This window comes from Aphelocoma coerulescens, chromosome 15, assembly GCF_041296385.1.
Source record: "Aphelocoma coerulescens isolate FSJ_1873_10779 chromosome 15, UR_Acoe_1.0, whole genome shotgun sequence".
Classification (NCBI taxonomy): domain Eukaryota; kingdom Metazoa; phylum Chordata; class Aves; order Passeriformes; family Corvidae; genus Aphelocoma; species Aphelocoma coerulescens.
The window spans coordinates 1,188,042-1,207,810 of record NC_091029.1 but is presented as its reverse complement, the minus strand read 5'-3'; the positions used below and the strand labels follow the sequence as shown (position 1 = coordinate 1,207,810).

The window sequence follows — 19,769 nt, the reverse complement described above, 5'->3', positions numbered from 1 at the left end:
ACAGATGAAGAGCTGAAATTACACCTGTAATGGAGGAACAGAACAGCAAAGGCACAAGGGAAAATTTAGACAGAATATGTCTTGATAAAGTTTTCTATGTGCTTAAGGAAAGCCTGATGATAATCAACAGTGGTTGTGGGAAGCAGTTTCTACATCTCTGTGCTGGGTTGTGCTGTCATGAACATGATCCAGTGAACGTTCTCGGACTCACTTCACATCATGATCAGCATTGCAGATCCTCCTGCTCTGTGGGGAACAGTGGCACCGATGTGTCCGTGCGGGTCATTCGTTCTGGGAGTGCAGCTGAGCACCTCTGTGTGTGTGTGTGTGTGTGTGAAGAGAGGAGAGAGGAAAAGTGGGGGAAAGAAAGACTGGAAAGCAAGATAATCCCTCAAAGTCTTTGTTTATGCTTGATAATTAAAGAGCACAAGCATTTGTCACCTCAGCGTTGAGGGCATGAGACGAGGGGCAGCAACTTTGCAGGTGAGAAGGCTCCAATCCATCTTCATCTCCTGAGAGTAACTGGAGGACCTTGTTAGAGATGTGGAGGGGATTTATTGATGTGGTACACCAGATTTGCAGAAACAGCTCCTTGAAGGACATGGCACTAAATCATTTCCTTTTCCTCCCTTTTTTTCTTTTTAGCTTTTCAGAATTTATAATCATTTGGGAAATTCACTTCCTTCCCCTGCCTTTGGCTTTCCTCTAACGATGTGAATGAGAGGAGATGATCTCAAATGGAATATTTGGGCTGATACACTATGTTTTGGCAGGATTTTAAATTCTCCTTGTTTCTCTCATTTGTTTTCTTTCCTTTTTAATTAATGTTGTCCACGGCAGTGTTGTGTTGTGAAAAGAATTGGTTCTTCCTCTGAAAAAAGGTTCTCTTGGAAATAAAAATCGTCAGTGCTGGTAGAAAATAATGGCTAAGCCAGTGCACACCTCTGTTACCTATGGTAAATCACATGTGTGCCTGCAAATTTCAGCTGACTGCCATCTCATTTTTCTGTGTCTCTGCTTCATAAAACCAGGAATGCAGAACAGTAGAGCAATGGCATAAAGAATAAAAGTTGCTTTGAAGTTGCTGGCAACTTTGTCCAAATGCACAAAGGATTTAGTGACGTGAGTCTTGTAGGGATGTGGAGCTGTGGATGTTCCCAGCTGGGCAGGAGGCACAGGTGTCATCATTTCCAGCCCTACCTGTCCAAAATTCTGCCCTTACCTTCTCAGGCTGCTCTCCAAAAGACAGCACCGCGGGCAGGCAGTGATGATGTGCTGGAAATGATGCTGGTGTTTTCCCCTGCATAGGCTGATGGAAAGTCAGTGTATCTTCCCCAGTGGTACACAAGGCTGACCTCTTGTTTAGGGAGAAGGAAAGCAACAGGGTGTTGAATTGCCTGAGGAGATGAATCTTTTCCTCTCTGCACATATCCATTAAAAAAATCCCCTTTGCTTTCCTGTGACCGGCGTTGCTCTGCTATAGATTCCTGTTGATAGGAATTCGAGCTGTGCCCTGCAGCTCTGTGTTTCTGTCTGTTCAGCCATTTCAGGGTTGTTTCTCCAATGAAAGATCAGATGTTTTAATTTCCTTATGCAGTTCACTCTTCCCAGCTTCTGAGTTACCCTGGCTCCATTTCAGCTCTTTGAAGTAAATTTGAATCACCAAGAACTTTGCCTTCTTTCCTGTTGTGCCACAACTTATTTTTCTTCTTCCAGTCCCTCAAGTACTTGCTGGTAGTGCTTTGGAAATCAAATATTCAGTATGGCCCAACCTTCTGCACAGCTAAATGCCCCTTGCTGTTTTCATTGAAAAAGCTTTAAATTCAACTAGAAGGGTAGCAATTCTCTTTGTTTATGACCATAGCATAACAAATTGCAGCCAATTGAAAACCATATTAAGTTGTAAATTTGTATTATGACTGGACATTAACAGGGTGGCAGTGTTTTTCCCCAGTGCTGGTTTTTCAGCCCGGTTGTTCTGATGTACCCAAGTGTAAAGTTATTAGAGCCATTTGTGGTTTAAGTGTGGGAAGCAAAGAGCTTCCCTTTTGTGGGAAGTTGCACTCTGGCAATCTGCCTGGCCGTCTGCTGCCTGAACGGGCAAGGCATAGAACAAATGAAAAATTAAAGAAATGTCCTGCAAAGAAAGCTATTGAGATGTGGAGAAGTAAATATCTGTATCATCTGGAAGGGATTTCACATGGCAGAGAGCTGACCTCTGGCTTTGTGTTTGCTTCTGATGATGACTTCTAACAGTGCTACCTGCAGAGAACAAAGACAGACCAATTAAATGCAGGCCATTTGTATTTTTATTGTGGAGGTCATGCCAGAATCCCCATCCTCCTCTGCTTGACACAAAAATTTGGTGGACTTTTTAGTTGTCTCAAGGATAATGTGTGTTTTACTTAGACCTTTTTCCAGCAAAACAGCAACTGTTCTGTGAGTCTTCTTCTTTCAGATGAATCTTCTGCTCCAGCCATTTCCAAGATGCTGTGGTAGCTCCTTACTCCTGCTAAGATATTCATGCCTTAATTTGACAGCGCCCCACGACACCTGTGCATGTAGAACACGAGGAAAATAAGTGTTCTGTCAAGTGCCTCTAGTAGCTTTTCTGATTTGCCTCTTCCGGCTTTTGTACAACGGGAACGACTTTCCTTACAAAGCTTGTAAAATTGTAGCCTGCTAATGGGCACTTGGGTGATAAGGACATCTCGTATCAATTATTTTACACGTCCTTTTGCAAAACATTCTCAGGGAAGATAGCAGTGGACCCTTTAGTGACAGATGTGCCCAGTTGTGTGCCCCGTCAGTCGAGGCTTGGTTTGCTTTAAACGCAGTGCAGAGCCGGTGTCTCCCATTTCCTCCGGCTGCCAGTCAGAGCTGGGAGCCTGATGAGCTGCAGTGGGTTGAGCTGATTTATTTAAGGCCCTGTCTTTAACCATGTCCCTCTCCTTTCAGGAAGCTGTGGTAAGCACCTGGGTCCAGTTCAGTGACAGCTCTGTTACTCCGCTGGACATTTATGACCCCAAGGACTTCTCCCTCTCCGCGGTGTCGCTGGACGAAGCCGTTGTGTCCATCCACCAGAGCCCTGCCCTGAAGTGGCCCGTTGTGGTGGCAGAAGGCGAGGGCCAGGGAGCGCTGATCAAGGTGGACATGATGATCTCTGAAGCCTGCCAGAAGTCCAAGAGGAAAAGCGTGCTGGCCGTGGGGAGCGGCAATCTCAAGGTCAAGTTTGGGCAGAACGACGCGGACGCGGACGTGGGCGGCGATTACGACGCGGACGAGATCGAGAACCACGCGAGCGACCGGCGCCACAAGGCCTCGGAGCAGGAGCGCTACGGGCAGGACGGGCGCTACTACGGCGGCTCCTCAGCAGAGAGGGAGGAGGGGCCCCTCAGGAAGGTCAGCACCACGGCAAAATCCATCCTCAGAAATAAAGTCATCAGAAACAACCGGCTGGACGGCGGCAAACTCTCGGACGACAGCCAGCTGCAGAACATCCCCATTGACTTCACCAACTTCCCCGCCCAGGTGGACCTGCCCAAAGGCGGGGCTGGCATGGAGGACAGCGACCTGGTGCAGACACCCCGGGGCCTCAGTGACCTGGAGATCGGGATGTATGCTCTGCTGGGGGTCTTCTGCCTGGCGATCCTGGTGTTCCTAATAAACTGTGCAACGTTTGCACTCAAGTACCGCCACAAGCAGGTCCTGGTGGAAGGACAGACCACCATGACCCACTCCCACGACTGGGTGTGGCTGGGAAACGAGGCAGAACTGCTGGAGAACACAGCGGACGCGTCACCTCAGCAGGACGAGCACACGACCATCATCGACCGGGGCTCGGGGAGCGAGGAGAGCAACCAGCTGCTCAATGGCAGCGCCCAGAAGAACATTCAGAGCCAGGTGCACAGGGCCGCGGACCCGGGGGGGAGGCCGGGCAAGGAGCAGAAGGCGGAGCCTTTGCACTCGCCCACGTCCAAGCGGAAGCGGGTGAAGTTCACCACGTTCACCACCATCCCGCCCGACGACGGCTGCCCCACCGTCAACTCCATCCTCAGCAGCAATGACGATGACATTAAGTGGGTGTGCCAGGACATGGACCTGGGGGACTCCAAAGAGATACGAAACTACATGGGGAAGTTCAAAGACAAAGTGTAGCTCCTTGCTGGGTTTTTTTGGGGTTTAACCACACCTTGATGCCTTCAGTTCTACAGTATATATTGGGACGGACGAGGGGGAGGGGAAGGAATCGCCAGGAGAAACGATGAGGCAGTTTTTATAATCAGGGAAAGAAATTTGCCAAACTGTCCATGGTTTGTTTTGTTTTTCACTTTGTTTCGTTGGTTTTTTTGGTTTTGTTTTTTTTTTTTTTTCCAGTGGTTATTCTGCTACTCATGGATTTAGGAAGTGGAATATAAATAGCAGAAAGGAACAAGGAAATGGTATGACCAATATGATGAACTGGGCAAGATGAGGTTGTGAAAATTCATTTTATGGGTCATACAAATAATAATGATGGTAATATTTCACAGTACCAAAAATATCTGTAAAAAGAAATGAGAGAATATAAGAGCATGAAAAGAATGAGCAAGAGGCAAACAATAACTTGTTCTGGTTCCAATAACACATCACAGTTATGGACATATGACCCACAAGAAGACTTTTTATATTGGTATTTAAGCCATTTCTTTTTATTCCTTCATTTGAAGTGAAGATGTGTCTTTGGCATTACATATGAAGGAGGAAGAAATTACCTGGTATTTTCATTTTTGCTTTTCCACTTGTCTTGTAAATTGAAACAGAACCATTTTCCCTCTTGTATTTTTCTTTTAAATACCTTGAAAACAGGAAAATTTAAAATTCAGTAAGTTCACAGTGGGCCAAGAACATTCTGTTTCTCAGTTAGCTGTAAACAGTCTCCTGTCATTTAAAGAATTCAGGGGATAAGTATTGACTAATAATTTCCATGTCTCTTCCGAAAGCCTGAGCCTCCATTTCACCCTAGCTAGAAATACGTTCTGTTTGGAAGAATCTTCATTTTCCTTTCAGGTTTGGATTGTTTGTTTAGTTGCTCATTTTAAATTTCCACGACCAAAGTTCCTGCGTTTCACCAAGGGAAGAAGGTGCTGGTTTTTGTTAGCTTTTACAAGTACCAAGCGATGGGAGTGCCCCACTGGTGCATCTTAAATGTACCTGGAACTGACACCATCACAGGCCAAATATGTACAGCCTGGAGTTTGGTTTGTTTAGGGGTTTTTTACCAAGTTCACGAATTCATAATTTTGTGCTGGAATTTTCTGTTTATTTTAATATTCACCAGCTCTCATCAAGCTCTGAAAGCAAGAAGAAGAATGGACAGAAAGACACTGATTGCCCCCAAACTTTTATTTCCTTGTACTGGGAGAGCTGGCCTCTGGACACACTGTTGGGAGGGAGGGAAATATTGCTGGAGCAAGATCAAGAAATACTGGAGCTATTTTATAAATTTCTTTTTTTTTTTTTTTTTTGACCATTGGACCAGCTCAGACTGAAAATTTTAGACTAGATTGTAAAGCTGATGTTTTGAATAAACAAACACCAACCCTGTAATAAATGGGAAGCAAATACAAAATAAGAGATTTAATTCGTGGAGTGGCAGAACTGTGTTGGCTCAGTGCCAGTTCACATTCGTGGAGGACACAGATCAAGATCTGTTCCGTGAGGAAACCCCTGTCCTCCCAAACCTCTGGTAACTAAAAGGAGGTGGCACATCCAGCCTTTGGAAAGCAGTGTTATGTCCTGACTGTTAGCCAGAAGCACTTGCATTGTCCTGTCCTTGCCATTATTTCGTTGTTTTGGGTTTTTTAATTACTAAACTCCGTAGTTCGGTTTTTTTACTTGGACAGAGTCAATCCTGCCACCCAGTAACATAGATGGACGTTTTAACAAGGTATGCCTAGTATGCATTGTATTCTGAAAGAATGTAATATTTATTTATACATGTTATACGAATTGTAATTAAAATGCTTTACATGGCTTGACAAATTCCCTTTCCTCAGGGGAGGGGGCTCCTCTGTCATTCTTGTGCTGAAGTGCTGCATCCACTGCCCTGGAACATGATTTAAGCCACTTTCTGGAGAGAGAATAGAGATGTATGAAAGTTTTTCCCTGCTCTGACCCTTCCTGGGTGAAGCAGTTCCCCTTCCCAGGCACGTGGTGATGACGATGGATGGCAGGAGCAGCAGGCACAGTTCAGGGCAGGGGCACAATCCATCTTGTTCATCCCGTGCCTCCACCAGCACGAGCAGCTCCGGGGCTCTGCTCTTGGCGTGGGCAGCTCCCTGCAGCCCAGGCATCATTAATTAACTGCATAGCTCTTCCTGGGAAAACGCAGGTGTCCCCGAGGTGAAAAAGGCATTTACAGTGTGGAGCTGCAACAGGCAACAGCAGAGGAGCGAGAAACACAACACTGGAGCAAAAATAATAGGCTGTGGTAGCACAGAATGTACCAGGTCCAGGAGCATTTTTAAGGAGGGTGTTCTGTGCCGCACCTACGAGGGGTGGCACCTCCAGGAACCCAGTGCTGGGCTGGACAGAAGCAAGGGGACCAAATCACATGGTCTTGGCAGAGGAGGACGGGCTGGATTTGAAAAGGTAACAAAATAGGGAAAAAAAACGAGCCCTGCCTTCCCATTTAATTTTTCTGAAGCTACAGAACACGGGGCTTCAGAGGCAAATACTGAAGTTTTTCAATTTGTCAGCACTGACCAAAAATTCTGTCACAGCCCTGTTCTGAGCAAGCCACCATAAACGATCGTCTCAGCAGGGAGGAAACCACTGGGCTGTGAAATATCACTTATTTGAGAAATTCACATTGGGTCAAATGCCAGGATTTACATTTCTGAGGCTTTGCTCCGCCGCAGTTACAGAGGCACTGGGATGGGCACTGAGAGCTGCTGGAGCTTCCCTGCTGTCACCACACCTCACTTGCCAGGAGAGGGAATCTGCCGGTGCCAGGGAGGCATGGCTGCAAAGATAACACGCTGCAAGGTACATTTTCCTGTCAAGGAGCCAAGAGAGAAATTCATTAATAATAATTTGCACTTAGAGGAGAGCCTTTCATCTGAGAAGCTCAGTGACTTCCAATTGTAGAGGATAAAAATGTGAGCAGGCTGAAGTGGCCCTGTGTCCTCAGGAGACAGTGCTGGATGAACACACTCCCCTTCCCCAGGCCTGGCACGGAGCCGGAGCTGTCTGCTGGAGGGGTAATTAGTGAAATCACCTGGACAGTCGGTAACAGGAGCCCGGACAGGTGGGAGGGCGGGTGAAGGTCAGGATTGGTGGAAGCTGTGATGGGAGTGATGGGAGGCAGCTGTGGCAGAGGAGAGCAGGTGAAGGTCAGTGAAGCTCTGCTGGTGCTGGGACAGAAGGGACCTCGGGGCAAAAAGTGAGTTCTGCTTTTGGGTTTCTTTTATTATTGAGTTCCATTGGGAGGGGAGGGGAGGGGAGGGGAAGTTGTGTGGTTTGTTTAAGTGTCCTAAGTCTGGGAATCAGCGGGAGAAGCTCTGTTTGTGCTGCCCTACCTTTGGCAAGGCGAGGGCCCCTGCTGAGGGAATGAGGAGCGTCCCTGGGAGCCCCTGCCAGTGCAGCAGCTCCATGGAACATCCTGCAGCAGAGCTGGATCCTGCTCGTAGGGCTGGCCTGCTGGGCAGTCCATATTCCTTCCCCAGCTTGCCCACTTGCCCTCAGCTCTAGAAGTCCTTTGACATTGATTACATTTGAGAGGTGACCTGGAAAAGGCTCTTGCTTTTGGAGAGCAGGGAGGCAGTGAATTCATGGTGCTGCTTTCGGCTTGCTGGGGTGGAAACAGGATGCTGACCCCCAGTGCTTCCACACCCATTTCTTGTTCCCTTGCCAAACTCCCAGACCAAGCAGCCATGGCAGCAAGAGGACTGCTCTGTTTTGGAAGGCTCCCAGGCCAGATTTCAGTGCTCAAAACCGAGCTATCAGCAGAGATGCAGCAGCAGACAGAGATAATGATGCAAATTACCCAATAACTCTCCCTCTTGATTACTTATTTTGGACAAACTCAGACCCATTCTTTTTATGCTTATGTTCAGAATTAAAGCTCTTTGTGTGAAGCAACAGTGTCAAAACCAGCCTCGAGCATCTTGGAGCTGTCTTGACGTTCAGCTGAGCTGTGTCAAGTTGCAGAGACACCCTGTGCTAATCATCTGCCCGTCCCCTGGGCTGTGCAGGGGCTGCTCTGTGCACCCTCAGGCCATCCTGCAGGTTTCTGGAGGTGCAGTGGTGTGTTCAGAGATAGCTGGTAACTTCTTTACCCCTCGTTTCCCCTCAAGCCTGGATCTGAAGGTTTTTGGGAAGCTGCTTTGCTCTGTGGCCATTGAGGGTGGGGGTGCAGCAGACACTGGGGCACCCCTGGCTGCTGGAGCAGCTCCTCAGCCCCTCTGAGCCTGAGCTGCCAGGGACAGGTTTAATCCTCTGAATTCAAATAATGTGAGCAGCAACGGAATTCCTGGAAGCCACAATTTAGGCTGGAGCCCTTCATGAACAGATTGCAGCTCTGTAACTACCTGGGCACTTCTGTCTGGCTCCCAGTGCAGGCAGGAGGGGAATCTTGCAGGAGGTCTGGGGGGTTTTGCCACAGCCCCTCGGCGGCAGAGGCACCTGGCTGAGGGTTGCCAGTTCTGCTGTGTCAGACCCAGCTCGTTCACAGAACGTTCCTTTCAGTGTTGGGTATTTGAAGCTGCCACCCAGCTTCCCGAGACTGCGGATTTAATTGTCTGCTTTACTAATGACGAGCCACTGGTACGAGTTCGTGCTTTGCATTGGTGGGGAGAGGGGAGGTGGAAGGAGGTGGGGATGGTTTTGTTGCAGAAGTGAGGAATGAGAGAACAGTCGTGTGAAGGGTAGGGTTGTGTTCTGCTCTCTGTAATGTGTGTATCGTTTCCCTGTGGGCTTTCCTGGTTTGGAGTGATAATTTTCCTGCTTTGGGGGTGAGATCTGCACAACCCCCTGAGGTGCCAGAGCCTGTGAGCACCTGTGCCAGCCCCCGAGGAGCTCTGTGATGGGCTGTACTGTTGGCAAGGGCTGCTAATTCAGTGTTTTCTCATGCTGGGGAAGATTCTGGTTCCCAAACTGAGTTGTGCAGCTTGTGAGGCTGCTGCTGGGCAGCTGCATTGCCAGTGGAGAGCCCTGGGGGAGACAGACAGGCACCCAGAATGCTGAGGATTGTCACATCAGTGTCATTGTGCAGCAATTGCTATAGGAGCAGAATGATCCAGGGACAACTTGTTGGTGTGATGACACCATACATCTTATAAAACTGAGCTGAGCCTACCATAATGATGGGACTCTTGCTAATTTAATATGATATTGCTACAGGGCCTTTCCATGGATTGTCTGGGATGATTAATATTCTTTAACAGAAGCACTTTGGCAAATCAAGGCACCATTTCCCATTCTTCCACTCCACCCCTGTGTTTTGGGATCTGCCATTTACTTTTTCCATCCTGCCTCCAGGTTCGTCATTCCACATCCATCAGCACGGCAGGAGTTTTACACGCTCTGTAAAAGTACTCCAGGAATGTCCTCTCTGCTTTCTAGGGCATTGTGTCTTATTTTGCAGCCTAACATTACAAAAATAAAGTGCAAGATCATGGTGGGGGATGAGGGAAACGAGCCGGGCTGGTAGCTTGAGGGCTTTGCAGACTCACCAAGCTTTTTTTACCTGAAATTATCAGCACCTGCAGCAATTGCACAGCCTCTGTGGGACTTGTTCTGCTCCCCAGCCCTGCTCTGTCACCTGCAGCAGCCTTGCCCTGGGGATGCTGAGGGGGCCACAGGTACCCCAGTTTCTCCTTAGACCTCTGGTGGGTGAGGAGGGAATTCCCCAGCCTGTGTTCCCTTCCAGGGGACTGGTACCAACCCCCTGAATGCCAGAGCCTTCTGCAGCTGCGAGGGGCTTCTGTGGGGAGGGAGGGGAGGCAGAGCCCATCCTGGGCTGGGGGTCTGGGAGATAGGAGGTGGCTGTGTTGGTGGGAAGCAGATCCTGCCTCGCCAGCAGCTCCATCCATGGCCCAGCACAGGCACTAATAAATGACCTTTCTAATTCCCCAAACCTGCTCAGTTAGCAGAGAGCATATGTTCCTTCAGAAATACTCCGAGAGCAGCATGAGCACATGGAGGGGGAGGCCAGCCAGGAAGCTTGATGTCAGCTTCTAGCTGAGGTAATGGACATAAAAATCTCCATATGCTGAGGAGTCACTTTAAGGAAAGGTATTAACCTAATTAGCCCATTTGTCTCTTCTCTCATCAAGCATCTTTCTAACAGTGTCAGTTTCTTGCCTTAAACTAAGAAAGTAATAGAGGTAATGTCATAACTTGTGCTTTGGAGGTATTGGAGAAGGTTGTCTTCCTTTTTAGAATAAATTAACTTCAAATTGTCTGCACATTTGTGCATTTAAGGCCTGTATGGACTAGGGAATTTCGTGGCATTAAGCTGGCATAGTGACCCCCAGGTTCAGAAACAGATTTATGGCCCTTTAGTAGGAATGTCAAAATAAGGGAGCCAAAATAAACATGCATTTCAAAACAGAGCCTATTGGAAAGTGGGAATTCACTCCCAGGTAACGCAGGAATTGTCCCAGGGCAGTGGCACCCAGCACTGGTGTGGTTAAACAAAAATGGTAGAACAAGGTTTGATGCAGTTTTGGCTCTAAAGGGGCCTGAAAATCTGCTGGCTGCCAACTTCCCCTCAGAACCCCGTGGCTTCATGCTGGGCAAATCAAATTATTTCAGTTTCAGACATTTCAGCATTGCTGGTCGACAGGAACTGGGAATTCCTGAGTCTCCTTCAGAGACTGGTGGCCCAGTGGTTAAGGATGCCGGCGATGCAGAGCTGTAGGAAGCGCCTCTCCCCAGCCTGGGGCGGTCGGGCTCGGGCGCGTTGGGAACGCTGCAGAGCATCCCAGGAGAGCGAGGGCTGTTCAGGACGGCAGATCTTTCACTCCGACGTGCCTAAATCCTTCGGTTTAATCGGGAACGTGGCGTTCCCGGGCTCAGGGATGCCAAGTGCCCGGTTCCGATTCGGAAAACCCCGCTCGGGAGAGCGGCGGTGCCCCGGGAGCCGCAGCAGCGCTGGCAGCCGCCGGCAGAGCCGGGCCGCTGCCCGGGGCTCTCGCCAGCGCCCTGGGGAGGAAAAATCCTCCTGCATCTCGCACAGGGGGAAAGAAAGACAGCGCTGAGAGCTCCAGGGTAATCAAACCCGGGCTGGCAACGGGAGGGCCGGTGTGTCCTGAAGAGCCAGGAAGGGATGCTCGGGGATGTCTCAGGGACGGAGGGGTTCACCCGGCACAGCACAGGGCAGCTCGGGGCGCTCCCCGGGCACGGGTGTGCCGGGATTGCCGGCGCTGGGAGCCAGGAGGTGGCACTCGAAGCATGGCATGCGGCACGTCCCGGCTGCCAGAGCTGGCATGCGGCACGTCCCGGTTCCTCTCTGCCAGCAGCTTCCCGTCCCTCGGGTGATGCTTTGTGCACACCTGGAGCGGGGGGAGCTCACTGAAATCAGTGCAGCCTCAGGTGTGGAACCCCTCGATGCCCCGAAGGAGTCTGTGAGGCAGGAACATGTGGTGGTTTTTTGTTTGTTTTTGGGGGGTTTTTTGTTTTTGGGGGGTTTTTTGTTTGGTTTGGGTTTTTTTGTTGTTTTTTTTTTTCTGCAAGCCAGAAGTCGCTGCTGAAACGCTTCCCTTGGGAGCTCTGCTGAGGGGTTCCAGGCTGGTTTGCACAAACTACACCTCACTCTGTGCCTCCTGGAGAGAGGGGTCTGCTCCTGGATGGCACAGTTCACTGGGGGAATCCCAGCATTGCAGGGAATCCCTGCAAATGCAGGCACAGGGCTATCAGTTCCTACAGCTGCACCTGGAAAATAATGGCTGTGCTGTCCTCGGGACCCCCTGGAATAACTGAGCGTGTGTGGGCACAGAGGGGTTTGTTCTGAATTAGTAATGATTTTAAAAACCAAGATGAGAAGTGTAATTATGAGGGAGATGTGTCATGCTTAAGGTGGAGCTGCAGCTCTTTGCAGCAAGAAAACGTCACTAACTTCAGGATGTGTCTTGGCAGCAGAAAAATTATTTTTAAGGAGAGGACAGGGAGGGAGAAACCTGTAGAATTGTTCTGTCCACTTTCTGTATCACTGCTGGATGTAAAGAACATCATAAAAACCTCATTTAGTTGCTCATGATCTCTGCAGAGTGCAAACAGTTTTGTGGAAGCAGCACTTTCCAGGCTCTGGGGTCACCTCCTGGCCGAGGACACGAGCCAGGAGAGCAGCAGGGCTGGGGCTGAACAGCAGCTGAGGGCCTGGGCAGAGCTGAGGGCTCTGCTGCTGCCCTCACACTCCAGGTGTGGTGTTTCTCCACGGCAATACGGATGGGAAGGTGAAGGACAAGCCCTCCGGGGCTGGAGGAGTGAGGGAGAGGCTCCTTTGCCAGCTGGTTCTGTGTTTGTGTTCGAGCAGCGTGGAGCTGAGGCAGCGTAGAACTCCCCTGGGGTATCAGGGGTTTGTCAGCCTCACAGGAGAGGGGACTTCAGCCAGTTCTCTGCTGGGTAGAAGGACAGGAGGTACCGAAGGCTGAGAGCTCCACTCTGTCATTGCTGTGCCACTGGTGACCTGTGGCTTCCCTGCAGCTCCACAGCTCCTCAGTCCTTCTGCAACATCCACTTGGTCTAGTGGATGGATTTACCTCGTGGTTTTTAGTAAGAGCATATGTGAATGGGAATTCTGAAGTGTGTGCAATGATTTTTTGCAACTGATCCAAATGTCCGGGTGGGCTTTTCTTTGGGTACTCTGGCAGCATTCAAACCTTTATGGCCCACAGACAGCAAACCTTGGGAAAAGCAAAGTGAGGTGCTGTGTGGCAGAGAAAGGTAAGGGGGAGAAAAAGAGGCAAATTATAATTAAGAAAAAAAACCCCAAGACACTGAAAGAAATACCATGACCTTTTCAGGAAGCCTGGGCTGTGATCAGGCTGCTGCAGTTTGATTGCCACTTCTGATACCCCTTGGTGGTGCTGCCTCCCCGTGACTTTACATCTGTCCATCATCTGATCTCTGCCCCAGCTGCCAGGGTGTCTTTTCTCCTTTCTCCTGACCTTGGTCTGAATAGTTACACGTTTTTATTCTCTTTCTTCCATTAAAAACTTCTGGGATTTGGTTTTGAATATAGATACTGGCTGAAAAATTCAGGCCCCGAATGCTGCTTGGGTAGAAATCTCCATGGTTTTGAGCCTCTGACCCCACAGGAAGATGCCTGCCATGAAAATTCTGTCACAGAGGCTTCACTGCACCATGAAGGTGTTGTACGTGTGTTTCCCTGACGCAGACGCTCAGCCCTGCAGGGCCAGCCTCTCCCAGCTTCAAAGCACCATCTCCTGTCTCCTCCATGCGCCACCACCAGCAGAGCACAGGAGTCACAAAATGCAGAGGGGTAGAATTGTTCCTGTTGGTTGTGTCAAGTGAACTGAAGTGGTTTTCCCTCTTTGGTAAAGCCCCGGCTGGCTGATTCCGTGAGTTCCTCTGGCTCCCTGGGAGGGGAGGCTGTGACAAACAGCTGCTGTTTGTACCCAGTGCCTTGTCTTGGCTGCAGAAAAACAGAGGCAGATGAAGGTGCTGTGATTTGTGGGGTCCCTGAGCACAGCTGGGCAGACAGGGCCACCTAAATCCCCACGGTGAGCGGGGGCCCTTTGCTGGTTTGTGCCCAACGGGAGCTTCCTGTGCTGCCACATCCAGCTCCTGCTCTGGGGACAGCAGCTCATCCTCACCCAGAGCCTCCTGTAGCCCTGGAAGTGGCTGCAGGCTCTGAGCTGGGTACCAGGGCTTTGGTTCTGGAGGTGGATGGGCCTTGCAGGAGGCAGAAGGGAGATCACAGGGAGCCGCCTGGTACCGGGGGAAGCAAAGCCTTGGCTGGTTCCTGTCTGGTGTCCTGGGGGCACAGGGACAGAGGAGCTGCTGCTCCCAGCCTCCCTGGACATGGCAGTTCCGTGTTCTCCTGGCTTGGTGCTGTGTTTGCAGCTTAATTCAAGTCTAGGTCTTGTCTTTAAAAAAAAAAACATCCAAGACCACTGAATGTAAGATCTAACCTCATTTATGTATGTGGACTGCCTGGCCACGAGCTGTACTGAATTCCAGAGAGGTCATTTCTGCCACAAGCAAGAAAATGCAAATTACATTAAAACCAAGAGTGGGAGCTTCCAGGCGCTTCTGTCCAACAATCCTGTCCCCTGGGCATTAAGCAAACCCCCATTTTCTCCCTGCAGAGTCCTGCCCTCCCCCATTCAGTGAACTGGTTCCTGCATGGGAGGCTTCTTGGGAACCATCGTGGTAATCACAGCTCTCCATCAGCTGAGTGCATTTTCTGCTTGACATGCTGATGGCCTCAAAAATTAGTGAAGAAACCAACTGCTGGAGAGCTGAATTGCTGCTCCCTAAAGCTGCAGCCTGTCCCACAGCTCGTGGGAGGTTTTGTCCCTGACTCTGTTGTGGTTTTCTCTCAGTGACCAAACTGAACAGGGGCATGGTTGGACAAGGGGACTTTTTCTCAGGTCAGTCAAAAACTCCTCCATCCTCCCTCAGCCATCCCATGGAAACAAGGCCACTACAGGTTCACTGTTTTAGCTTGCCTTTCTCGATGTGAAATGAATGATTAAACTGTGAGCATTCATTAGCACAGCTCTTGTTCTGATAGAGATTTTGATCCCCCAGACTCTCGTTCAAATGGCTTTAGATCGTTTTTAATGGTCCCTGTTGGGTGGTGGCTTTTCAGAAGAGGTCTCAGACCACCTCTGTTCTGAGGTGGCTTTGCACACCTGACCCGGCAGGATTGTAGCTTGGGCAAGATCCTCATCCATTTCAAGTGCATCCTGACTTTCTTCTGCTCAGAAAGAAAAAACCCCCTCCCTCTCCTAAGCCTGCACTTCATTGCATTGGGTTGTTTGGGTTGTGTGAAACTGTGTCCCTTTAACTCAGGGGTAACTTCATTTGCAGGAAGGGATTTCCAAGGCACAGGGATGTGTGTTTGGATGGCTCAGAGCCACCGAGGAGCCTCAGGCACCCTAACCCTGGGCAGGGATTGCATTGAGGCTTTTGTAGCTGACAGTACTTTATAAAAGCACCCCCCAGAAGCAGACAGAGATGGAAGAGAAGGTGGAGAGAACTCGTAAATTGTGCTGGGAAAGGCTCCTGGGCTGCTGCTCAACAGCTCAAGCCCAAAGTCTCCCCTCTGAGTGCCACAGGGGCTCCCCTGCTATTGCAGCAGCGATGCAGCCCCAGGAGGGGGAGGCTGGGCTGAGCTGTTACTGCTCCCCAGAGCAGGGGAAACTCTGGGCAGGGTGAGCGTGGAGCAGAGCTCGTGGTGGGGCTGCACTCTCTGATTAATGGAGCTCTGCAGCCTGGGGAGCTGTCAGGCAAACACCTCTTCCCTCCACTGAAAATCAGCCCTTAAATAGGGCTCCGTGCTGTCAGAGCTCCCGAGCTTATTTGGTATTCAGGGATGCAAAGAGGAACATAAATAATTTGATATTCATACTGACAACTCTAGGCACTGCTGTAGCCCCAATTTCAACAATGTTATGGACAGTGTGTTATCTCATAATGTGTTTTGAGATCAGAGCTGATTTAAAGGTTATTCACCCCGGGAGAAATTATGCTATAATTGAATTTATCTTGCATTTGTCTATTCAAGGAAACATAACTACAGTTTAAGGGAGAAAAGTACATAAAGGAGCTAAATTTTTGTTATCAGCTCGTATAAAAAGATACAAATTATTCCAGCAACCTTTCTCCACTGAGCTGTGTTATTTTCTGCATAATCGAGGTCCAGACTGGAAAATAAAGACTTCTTTCAGCAGATAAAGCTGTACACCTTTAACTCAGAGCATGGCTGCAGATGACAGTGGAGCAGAGCAGCACGGAGCACTGAAATAATGAGGTTAATGTAAAATGAGTTAGAAAGCAGCGGTCTGGGCTTTAACAGAATAAGAAATGTTTAGCAGTGGAACGGGGAAGTGGAGCTTTGGCATTCCCAGCCCCTGGGATGGAGCTCGGTGGGGCACAGGGAAGGGGCTCAGTGAGGTGCCTGCGAGCTGGCCAGGCTGGAAGCAGCTTTTATCCGGGTTAACAGAGGGGGACAGAGCTGTGGGAAGCCACTGCCCCCTTTAGAGCTGTCCCAGGGCTGCTCCCCGGGGCGTGGTGGCCTGGAAAGGAGCTGGAGCAGGGTCAGGGTGTGTGCCCATCCTTGGCAGGTCCAGCAGCAAATCTCCCCCTCTGGGGCATCTCCCGGGGCTGGAGCAGAGCCAGAGCAGTGAGGGGAGTGGAGGGACCGGGGACACCCAGGGGTGTCAGGGCAGAGCCAGGCTGGAAGGGGGGAATGGGCAGCACGAGCAGGGCTGGGCTCAGTCTGGCCTTGGGAGCTTTGGGCTCCTGGGTCCGCACAGAGGTGGCCCAGCACCCTCCAGGCACTCCTGGGTATCCACAGAGGTGCCCCTGGCACCCTCCAGGCACTCCTGGGTATCCACAGAGGTGCCCCTGGCACCCTCCAGGCACTCCTGGGTCTGCACAGAGGTGCCCCTGGCACCCTCCAGGCACTCCTGGGTCTGCACAGAGGTGCCCCTGGCACCCTCCAGGCACTCCTGGGTATCCACAGAGGTGCCCCTGGCACCCTCCAGACGCTCCCCAGACCCTGCCTGTGCTCTCTGCCATGGGCTGACTGAGCCCATGGACCCTGTGCTTGTGGGCTCAGGGGAACACAGGGATGTCCTTGGGGCTGTTCCAGCTCTGAGCCTTCACCTGAGCACTTGAGGAGCACATCCAGACAATGTTAAAACACTCTGAAAGATGGGATGTCGTTCCCATACTCAGATTATCTCAACAAGCTGTTTTTAAAGCAAAGATTTATCTTAGCTGATAAAAACACTCCTGAATGTGGGTCTCTATATCTTGGGGTTTTTTTGCACAAATGCAGCAATTTTGATAAAGGGAAAAGAATTAATTTACCTCTGAGATAATAAATTTTATGCTAAATTTCAGCCAGATGGTACAGAAAACAGCTGGGAGATTATAGCCCCGAAACCAGGCTTTAAATAGAAATGATAAGTTGCTGTAAAGCTGCCACTAGCACCATTCTAACAATGGAAGAGTTATTTCCCTCATTCACTCTCCCATTCCTTATTAATCCTCCTGTTCTTCATTATCCATTTTATTTCTCTTCTCCTACTGCTCGTTATGTCAGAGGGAAGGGCTCGAGCCTTAGAGAGCCTCAGAAGCAGCAGGATTTCCTGCTTTGCCTTGAAGTTTTCTTCAAAACTCTCGTTTTACTTAACAAAAGTATTCTGAAGGACACAGCCTGGGAGGCTGTGCACCGGGTTTGGGTCAGCACCAGGGAAGTGGTTCCTTACATGGTGTTGGTGGCACCAGCCCTGCTCAGGAGTCACTGTTTCTGGAAGCCTGTAGCTCTCCTCAGGTGTCCCCTGCCCCAGCCAGGCTGCTCAGCACCTCGGAGACACCAAAATATTGCTGTAGGGTTCCTCACTTGCTTCCCTTTCTTTTATCCTACTGAGGATTATCTGTGGCCCAGCCCGTGCCCCGTGCGTTGAAGTCCTGCCCTGAAACAGACTGTGGGACAATCAGACGCTCTCAAAGCATTGGCTTTCTTTTTTCAAAGCAGCACTTCAGCTAAATATTTGTTCTCTGAGAGCCTGAAGTGATTGCACCAGCACCGAATGTTATTTCAGTGGCCCTCGAGCACAGTCAATATTTGGGCAGCACCAAGAAAAACCCAGCAGCCCGAGTGATGCTCGCCCAGAGTGGGCAGAGCAAGCCCTCTGTTTGTCCTCTGGGATGCTCCTGGGGAGGCTTTTCCCTTTGTCGAGGCAGTCACTCTGAAAACGAAGTGTCCTGAAGATGCCCAGCTCGGGGAGGCTTTCAGCTCCTCGGGGACGACAAAACCAAACTCTGGCAGAGCAGCCCTGAGTGCTCTGTGCCTCCTTCAGCCTCAGCCCTGTGTGGGAGGAAAGGCAGAGCAGGTCTGATCCTGTGTTGGCAGGGGACAGGATGACCCTTTGGAATGTCTACATTAATTTCTTCCCAAAAGAGAGCTCTGCTCTGGCGGGTCTGTCCCTGTTCCCTGGGGGATAAGTGACACGGGCAGGAATGTGCCCACTCCAGGGAGCAAAAAGGGATCCTGTGCCTGCAGCTTTGCACAGGCACCCCTGCCAGGCAGCTTTTCCTTGCTTTCCTTGGGATGTGAATCCCAGTGCAGCGTTGTGCCTGTGAATGATGCGAGCCCAGCAGGCGTGGGTGAAGCCTTGGCTTTGTTTTAACTGCTTGAGGAACGTTCCCACATCTCTTTACTTCCCCACATTGATTCAGATAAAAATCCCAGGATGGTGGGAGTTACTGAATTGGCTGAGCTGGACTTATGCCACTGGTGGAGCTCAATAGTCTCCATCCTTTATTTTTTTGCAAGCAACCTTTTCAATGTTATTCAATAAAATCACTTTCCAATTTAATGCATCGCTGCCCCTGGATGACCAGAAACTCTGAAAGCACACCCGGAGCCCAGATGATTTTTAATATTTCAGGACATGCATTTTCCTGTCTCCCTTGCCTGAGTCTCTGCCTTGCCTGTGTCCCTTCAGGTGACAGCAGCACTTCACAGCCCTCGCGCCTCTGCGTGGCTGACAAGCAAGAAATAGAGAAGCAAATGCATTGACTGATACAGAGCAGAGCTGGAAAATCAGTTTGATGGAAAACAAAAGGAGAAGAGCTCTTGCTATAATAAAATTTGCCAGTGGCTAAGCAGTTATCACCTGAGCTGCCCTGGGGGAAAATGAGGTTTGATTTCCCAGCTGGAAAACTTCACTCTGATGTTAGTGAAGGGTTTAGGTGGAAACAACTGGGGGCAGGGAGAACGTATTTCCTTCAAATGCTCCCTAATATCCAGGCAGGGGACTGATAGCAGTGGCTCTTGCTCAGTTTTCTTTTTGAGTTTCATGGCGTGTGAAAAGAGCCCTCCTGCGAACAGGAGCTGCCTCTGCTTGCCGGCCAGGGACAGAGCTTTGGCCCTGGGAATGGGGTGGGATAGAGTCAGGGCAAGTCTATAATATAACTGTGACATTGAAGGGAAAGCTGGATCCCCTCCTTATCCCTGAGAGAAGGCAAGGAAAGAGGGATTGAATTGCCCAGGGGCAGTTCTGGAGGCTTCAGAGAAGCTGCACTTCCCCTCTCATGGCAGCTGATCCTTTGTGGCCTCCTGAAGCAGGTGCTGCTCCCTCAGGCGTTTAAATGAGAGGGATCAGAGCATGAGGGTCACAGAAATCCTGCCACAAACCAACCAACCCCGGTGTTCTGTAGCTGGCTTTCCCCGAGAGCTGGTGGGGCTGGGTGTCCATAACGTGTGTGCTGTCATTTACAGCTGTAACTGTGGGCTGCAGAGAGCCACAGGGCTCTGGACTCGAGTTTGGGATGAGAAGAGAAGGGACAAGAGGTTGCTGTGGCTAGTGAGGTGCAACAGTCCATGGTGAGCCTTTGGTTTCCAACATGGGTATGGAAAAGCTTTAATTGCGAGAAGAATGACACGTGTGGTTATGCTAATTATTCATTTGTCTTATTTTGCCACACTTGGAAAAGAAACACAATAATTACCTAAGCCTGTGATTATAGTTTCTATGAAGGTGTCTTGGATCTGACAAGACACTGATTTTGTTCTAATT

At 50.0% G+C, this 19,769-nt stretch overlaps 1 protein-coding gene across 3 annotated transcripts in view; it reads left to right on the top strand.

The window, feature by feature from the left end:
- Positions 1 to 7,283, top strand: part of TMEM132C (transmembrane protein 132C) — a 193,694-nt gene extending 186,411 nt beyond the window's left edge. For all 3 annotated transcript variants that reach the window (XM_069031098.1, XM_069031099.1, XM_069031097.1), the window contains one exon: positions 2,959 to 7,283. In XM_069031098.1, the coding sequence (XP_068887199.1) occupies positions 2,959 to 4,158 (1,200 nt within the window). In that variant the 3' untranslated portion in view covers positions 4,159 to 7,283. The remainder of the gene's footprint in view (positions 1 to 2,958) is intronic.
- The last annotated feature ends 12,486 nt before the right edge of the window (positions 7,284 to 19,769 follow it).